Source organism: Parasteatoda tepidariorum, chromosome 9 (assembly GCF_043381705.1).
Source record: "Parasteatoda tepidariorum isolate YZ-2023 chromosome 9, CAS_Ptep_4.0, whole genome shotgun sequence".
Lineage (NCBI taxonomy): Eukaryota > Metazoa > Arthropoda > Arachnida > Araneae > Theridiidae > Parasteatoda > Parasteatoda tepidariorum.
Window position 1 is genome coordinate 73,321,943 of NC_092212.1, and position 8,321 is coordinate 73,330,263.

The following is an 8,321-nucleotide window of genomic DNA, read 5'->3' on the forward strand; positions in this document are numbered from 1 at the left end:
ATTCTAATACCCTATATGTATATTCATATAATTGAAAATATCTTTTGTGATGTAACTCTTTCAAAAGTACATAAAAATGGTTGCCAGCAGGGGTGTACATGTAGATTTATTAAATACGCCTTGCGCGCCACCTAGGAACCAAATCTAGAACCCGACACTCGAAATTTTTGCTCTGTTGCAATCGTACCCTGTTACAATTGACCCCACTCTCCCCTATTCATTTTTTAAAGTGTAATACAACATACATTTCATGTCTAATTTAGTATGTGCTTCTTGGAAATACAGCTATCAACGAAATTAAGAAAATTAAAAATATGCAGAATTTCGAATAAAATTGTTATCTTTATAGTATTACTATTTAATAACTGCTTTTCAAATATTTGTTTATTTTGAACACAAATATTTTGCAAATCCTCGTAAGAAAGCGTATTAACGTTCATCGAGAACCACCTCTAGTCAAGAAAAAAACTAGCTAAGTTGCACAATAAAGCAAGTTTTCTTTTATTGCAATTATTGTTTGTGATATTTTTATTGTTTTTATTGAATTTCGCATCACAACCAACTTCAAAAATAAAAATAAATAAAAACTTTGCTTTGCTTTGCGTTAAAAATGCCATTAAGAGTCATTCCCTCTCTGATTAACTTTTCAATATTTTAAATATATATAAGTTTTAAAGAATTAATAAGTTTGATAACATCTGTTTAGGTTATTTGGTTCATTCCCTGCTCAATAAAAGCTAACAAACTTCATTTAGTAAAGATGACAAGTAGTCAGCAAAAAGCCGTAGCAACAGTAATCACCATCCTTCTTGTGTGTGCATCCCTTCAAGAAACACAAGCACATGTCAAAGTGAAGAAACTTATCAAAGCTGGTCTTGTTCTAGGAGCTCTAGCCTCAAGAAAACTTCCAAGAGTGTTACCCTTACCTATACCCATCCCTGTCAAGTAAGTTAAATTTTTTTCAAACAATTTACTGAATGCAAAACATTTTGAAAACTGAGAAACCATCATGGTAAAACACAGTGGCGTGCAGAGAAAGGGACAGCAGCTCCAGATGTCCAGTCAAAGGGGAAATCAATTCGACGACTAAGCTCACTAAACTTATAATTTCTAGATTTCTAATACTATTTTAACACTCGCCTCCGAGCCGTGATGGTTCACAGATGGAGCGTTAGCCTTCCAATGAGGTGAACCGGGTTCGAATCCAACGATGGCTGGGCGATACGAATCCCAACCGGCTTGCACTGACCACAGTGCTGACATAAAATATCCTCAGTGGATGCATTATGGGTTAGAGTCCCTTTGCCGTCAAGCTAACCGTGGGAGGTTCTCGTGGTCTTCATTTCCATGTAACGCAAATGTGGGTTAGTTCCATCAAAAAGTCCTCCACGATCCAAGGTACTTCTCCCAGTACTTGATCCAGGAGTTCATTTGTCTTCTGGATGCGGTTCAAAATTATAAAGCTTCGGAGTTGAACATTAGGAGTCGCAAACCCGAAAATTGGGTCAGCTGTTTAACGACGGCTATAAAATAAAATAAAAAACACTCGCCTCCCAATGAGGTGACCCAGGTTCGAATCCCAGCGACGACTAGTCGATACGAGTTCCGCACCCAGCTAGCACCGATCACAGTGCTGACGTGAAATATCATCAGTGGTAGACAGATCATGGGTTAGACTTCTCTTGCCGCCATACTAACCGTGGGAAATTCACGCAATTTTTTATCTTCGTTTAATGCAAATGCGAATTAGCTTCTCCCTCCTAATACTTGATCCAAGAGTTCTTTTATTTTCTGGATTGGGTTCAAAATTGCATGACTACTTTGTTGAACATTGGTAGTTGTAAACTCAAAAATTAGGTCGGCTGTTCCACGAGGGTTGTAAAATAAAGAAATAAAATAAGGTAATTAAATTTAATTGAATAAATAGGTGACTTAAGTGTTATAATTTAAGAATAATAAATAACAGTTTTTAAGCAAATTTAAATATGAAGTTTAAGGTCATTAATTATTAAATATATTTTGTATTAAACTAACTAGCCAACTATCATACAAACATAAAAAACTATAAATTATTTCGAAAAAGACTATCTTGACTATCTTCGAAAAAGAAATCTTGAAAATATTTATTATGAAAAGAGAGTAAAATATTTAATATTATGAATTTGTTTTTGGTATATGCATGTGCCGAAAATGAATAAAATTTGATTTTCAAAATAAAACTGCGATAAAAGTAGAAANATAATATTTTATAAATAGTTACTAAATCTTTAATAAGAACAACACTTATTATTAACATAACCAAATTTTTCAGGTAAATTTACAGATTGCAGAATAAAATAAATGGAGAAATAAAAATTACAACGATAAAACGTTTTAGGTAATAACATAAACTAAATTTAATTATAATTAAACTTTAAAGAAGATAACACTTCGACTGTTGAAAAAAAAAAGTGGAGACTTAAATTAAATAAACAAGCGGTCACTTTTCCTCTCCTTTCTTTTTTCGAAAATTTTTAATGATAAAAGTAGATCAAGGCAAAAAGACTCTGGAAAAAAGAAGTTTCATTAAAATGCCTCCATTCAAAAATTTTAATCCTTCAGAATCCATCAATTTGTGACGAAAAGATTCGTGTGGAAGGCGAGATTATTAACAAAACTAAATTTTTTAGGTAAATTTACAGATTGCACAATAAAATGAATGGAGAAATAAAAATTACGACAATAAAACGTTTTAGGTAATAACATAAACTAAATTTAATTATAATTAAACTTTAAAGAAGATAACACTTCGACTGTAGGAAAAAAAAAAGCGGAGNGTAAACTAAAAAATTAGGTCGGCTGTTCCACGAGGGTTATAAAATAAAGAAATAAAATAATGTAATTAAATTTAATTGGATAAATAGGTGACTTAAGTGTTATAATTTAAGAATAATAAATAACAATTTTTAAGCAAATTTAAATATGAAGTTTAAGGTCATTAATTATTAAATATATTTTGCATTAAAGAAAATTTAAGAACGTTTTGTTGTAACTTATAAACTCTTATAAAAAAATTTATTTTTGCCTGCTTTTATATAAAAATGAATTTAAAATTTGGATTTAAGTTTTTATGAATGTTTACCGTTCCAGTGTTCGATTAATTTTATGAAGATTCATTTACTTCTTCCTGAGATTTCATTCCTCTTTAAAGAAGAAACTAATCGGGGAGGTTACCCCACACGTCTCTTCACCCCACTACTACAGCTGTATTGAAATTTTAAAAAAATAATATTTTATAAATAGTTACTAAATCTTTAATAAGAACAACACTTATTATTAACAAAACCAAATTTTTTAGGTAAATTTACAGATTGCACAATAAAATAAATGGAGAAATAAAAATTACAACAATAAAACGTTTTAGGTAATAACATAAACTAAATTTAATTATAATTGAACTTTAAAAAAGATAACACTTCGACTGGTGAGGAAAAAAAAAGTGGAGACTTAAATTAAATAAACAAGCGGTCACTTTTCCTCTCCTTTCTTTTTTCGAAAATTTTTAATGATAAAAGTAGATCAAGGCAAAAAGACTCTGGAAAAAAGAAGTTTCATTAAAATGCCTCCATTCAAAAATTTTAATCCTTCAGAATCCATCAATTTGTGACGAAAAGATTCGTGTGGAAGGCGAGATTATTAACAAAACTAAATTTTTTAGGTAAATTTACAGATTGCACAATAAAATGAATGGAGAAATAAAAATTACGACAATAAAACGTTTTAGGTAATAACATAAACTAAATTTAATTATAATTAAACTTTAAAGAAGATAACACTTCGACTGTAGGAAAAAAAAAAGCGGAGACTTAAATTAAATAAACAAGCGGTCACTTTTCCTCTCCTTTCTCTTTTTGAAAATTTAATGATAAAAGTAGATCAAGGCAAAAAGACTCTGGAAAAACGAAGTTTAATTAAAATGTCTCCATTCAAAAATTTTTAACCTTCAGAATAAATCAATTTGAGATGAAAAGATTCGTGTGGAAGGCGAGTTTTTTAGCAATTTACATATTTTAAAGTTGTAATGTATACATTAAATTTATTTTGCCTACCCAAATTTTTTTACTTAAAGTTCTTTAAAGTCAGTATGTTTAACTAAATTTTTCCACATTTTAATATTAATTTTATTGTTTAATTAACTCTTTACTGCCGCAGATTATTTCCAATATAATTTTTTTTATCAATATAATTTAATGCTAGCAAAAAAAAGTTTAAAAAAGTGGCCATTAAATGAAAAGAACTTATCTATATTGATCGTCGACTCATTACAATAAGGAAAAAGTGGTTACTAAGTTATTAGTCTACCGAACAATGGCTACTTACAGAAAATTTAAATTTTCAAGTCTAATAAGAATTATATACAATATTTACTTCACAGTAGCTAACTTTCAAAGATATTGACCATTTTTTGATTTTACTATTTTTTTTTTACATTTAAAGTGGTCTCATTTTGGCTACGACCACAAAGAAATAAATTAAAATTATATAAATGCAAGGTAAATTAATGATTGTGTGTTTGAACTTTGACGAAATATCAGTAAAACTATTATTTGGTACTGTGTTCAAAATAAAAAAATTGGTTCACAGATTAATAAAAAAAGCAAATTTAGAAAAAAAAGGTAGGAATTTCGACTGAAGTATACTTTGGACAGTTTTTAAGCATATATATTAATTTTTTTATTATTATTATTATTTTGAGTCCAGTGGATTTTCCTTAAGACTGTTTCGAAGGCTCTGTCGTAATATGAAATGATGCTTTTTGCGAATAATATACTATTTTTATAACTGCTGTGAGTTTGCAACTGTTACTCATGGCTGTTTGATCAAGTATACTAGGTCAACTATAGTCTAATCAGGTCAACTATAGTATATAGCCTTAGGTCAAGTTTACTAGGTCAACTATACTAGTTAGGTCAACTATAGCCTACGCTGTCTACGCTTATTTGAAATGGCAATATGAAGAAAAGCCACAGTTTTGTTAAAATGAAAAGCGTTTGAGGTCTATTTTTTAAATATTTAAAAATTTACTTCAATGCTGCATTACCTGGGCTCTTAAAATTAGAAAATATAGAAAATAAGGCAGTGATTTTGATAATTTTCATCTAGGTGGAAAAATGTGGTCATATAAAATATTTCAGTTATTTATCTGTTCTAAAGTCCAGATAATTCTTCACGGCAAGATTGTAAATATAGATTGAAATCATCGCATTGCTTCAAGTGTAAGGCACTTAAAGATACGACAGAGCTTAAAAAAAACTGCGTAAAAGAAGTACTACACTCTAAATATATCCTACAATATACACACAAAAAATCAAATGTATTATTTTTATAATTATAAGAAATAAATATAAAAAGGTTAATTTAGTTCAATTAATTGCATTTTTTAAAAATATTTCATCGCAGTTTTAATCTAACTCACTTCAAGTTCACATATTTCTAAGTAAAAATCACGTTTTCTGCCATTATTTAACAAGATCTTTCGAAGATCTGTCGCCAAAAAAAAATAAAAAGTCACAATTTTAGTGCCCTACACTTGAAGCAAAGACATATTTTTTTAAAAATACGCCACCTTGCTGTAAAAAATCATCTGGACCTCAGAATGGACAAATAACTTTTAAAAAAAATCACAAATTTAGCGACATTTTTTAACCTAGCAGAAGTTTATCAAAATTAATGCCTTATTCCCATTTTTTTATCAAATTTTTATGAGCCCAGATAATGCAGCATTGGAGTAAGTTTCTAAATATTAAAAATGTAGACCACAAATGCATTTCATTTTCTCAAAGCCGTGGCTTTTCTCCGTATTGACGTTTTGCGCTATTTTCAAAATTAAGACAGAAAGCGCTTGCTGTAGATAGGCCAAACTTGACCTAACGATCAAATGTTTAAAACTCACATCGATTAAGAAAATAGCGTATTCTTCGCAAAAAAGTACCGTTTCATGCAACCACAGATCTTTTAAAACACTACCCTAATTCTCGAATCTCAGGTTAAAAACTTACTTATAAAAACCTTCTTTCACTACGGTACAAGTTGGCAACTCAGCTGTCATATGGCAACATTTCTGAAACTTATGATACACTGCTTTGTGAAAGAAAATTTTCACAATATTACGGGTCAACATGCACCAAAAAATAAATTAAATTCATCGGTTTTTCTGAAATACATTATTTAAAACCTGCGAAATATTTTGTCTTCAAATAGAAAATGTTCTATTTCTAAAATTATTCCTTATTGACTTTCTATAGCCTCAACAAGGAACAAGAATTCAGCGGAGGTCATTTTGGCAATGAATACTATGGAACTGGATACGGATATGGTCCGGCTGGAGGTTTTGGACAAGGAGTCTATGGTGGTGGTGGCTATGCTGCACAGTATGGACAACAGTGGTATTAGTTGGACAATTCATGTTCATGATTCAGAGATTCATCAACTCATTAGGACATCAATCAAATGCATTTAAGTTCATTGATATAATTCCATGAGAAATTCACTATCACCAAATCATCATCTTCAAATGTTCCTGTAATCATCGATGTTTAGCAGTAACTGAAATGACCGATTTGTATATATTTCATGTATGTAAGCTATGTAGTTTTCTACGTTCCCTTGTTTTTGATTTTAAGAAAAATAAATGAAATTACATTAAAGCGACTGCTGTATAATGCTCAATTTTTGAACAACCTTTATAACTTTAAAAAGATTCATTTTTATGGACCATTTTTTTATAGTTAGAGGTGTTTTTTTAAAACTTGTACAAAATTTGAGTTCAAACTATTTTTTGGGGTAGAAAGTATTTACGAGTTCAAATTTATATACATTTTTTGCGGTAGTTAGAAGTGTTTTCTTAAACTTGCACCGAATTCGAATTCAAAACTATCTCTTTTTCAGATAGAAAGGATTTAAGAGTTCAAATTTATATGCATTTTTTACGAGTTTTTTTTAACGCAGTTAGAGGTGTTTTCATAAACTTGCAAAGAAATTTAATTCAAAACTATTTTTTTTTTCAGATAAGAAGGGTTTGTGGGTTCAAATTTATAAATATTTTCAACGGTAGTTACAATTTATTTATTTTTTCATACGCTTGCGCAGAACTTGGATTCAAAACTACTTTTTTCAGGTAGGCAGGATTTATGAATTCAAATATACATAAATTTTTCTCGGTTTTTGTTATTTTTGGAATTTTTTTCAATTTTTTTTTAATAGCAAGGCAAAACACAAAAGTATGAGTGTGAAAATGGGTAGTTCAAAAAAGCAATAGTCAATGTGACCGAAACCATCACATTAAGAATTCTCTGGCACGTATTGTTATAGCCTATAAAAAATAACTTTTTTAAATATTTAATTAGAGGAATGAAGAATTTTCATCGTTTTAACATTAATAATCTTAAATTAGGTTAGGACTGATAATTTGTTTTTCCTGTGTATACATAAGCTGAAAATGAATCAAATAAGATATGGTTTACTTCGAGATGAAAACTTAAAAAGTACTGCTATAAATGCTGAAAATGGTTATTGGGGAAACATATATCTTCATAAAAGAATTTAACTATTTTTTATTTTAATTTAAAAAGCATGGTAGGAAATACTTTATAAACGCATATAATATTTAATAAATGCATATTCCTTTCATCATTTGTTCAATATAGTGCTTTCAGAAAGGTATTTTCCTTTAAAAAGTGCCATTTCTATTTCATTGGCATTTCACTTGAAATTATTTCATTAAGACGACCGAAAGATTAAATAAATAATGTTTGGGATAATGCTCGGGAAAGATTAAATAAATAATGTTTGGAATAATGCTCGGGAAAGATTAAATAAATAGTGTTTGGGATAATGCTCGGGAAAGATTAAATAAATAATGTTTGGGATAATGTTCGGGAAAGATTAAATAAATAATGTTTGGGATAATGCTCGGGAAAGATTAAATAAATAATGTTCGGGATAATGTTTGCGAAAGATTAAATAAATAATGTTTGTGATAATGTTCGGGAAAGATTAAATAAGTAATGTTTGGGATAATGTTCGGGATAGATTAAATAAGTAATGTTTGGGATAATGTTCGGGAAAGATTAAATAAGTAATGTTTGGGATAATGTTCGGGAAAGATTAAATAAATAATGTTTGGGATAATGTTTGCGAAAGATTAAATAAATAATGTTTGGGATAATGTTTGTGAAAGATTAAATAAATAATGTTTGGGATAATGTTTGCGAAAGATTAAATAAATAATGTTTGGGATAATGTTTGCGAAAGATTAAATAAATAATGTTTGGGATAATGTT

At 29.2% G+C, this 8,321-nt stretch overlaps 2 protein-coding genes across 5 annotated transcripts in view; one reads left to right on the forward strand and one right to left on the reverse strand.

The window, feature by feature from the left end:
* Positions 1 to 6,686, forward strand: part of LOC107441425 (uncharacterized) — a 22,030-nt gene extending 15,344 nt beyond the window's left edge. For both annotated transcript variants that reach the window (XM_016054681.4, XM_016054680.3), the window contains exons 2-3: positions 707 to 945; positions 6,285 to 6,686. In XM_016054681.4, the coding sequence (XP_015910167.2) occupies positions 761 to 945; positions 6,285 to 6,432 (333 nt within the window). In that variant the 5' untranslated portion in view covers positions 707 to 760 and the 3' untranslated portion in view covers positions 6,433 to 6,686. The remainder of the gene's footprint in view (positions 1 to 706; positions 946 to 6,284) is intronic.
* LOC107441423 (rho GTPase-activating protein 18) overlaps positions 1 to 8,321 on the reverse strand; it is a 279,885-nt gene that overhangs the window by 122,104 nt on the left and 149,460 nt on the right. The gene's annotated exons all lie outside the window — the stretch shown is intronic.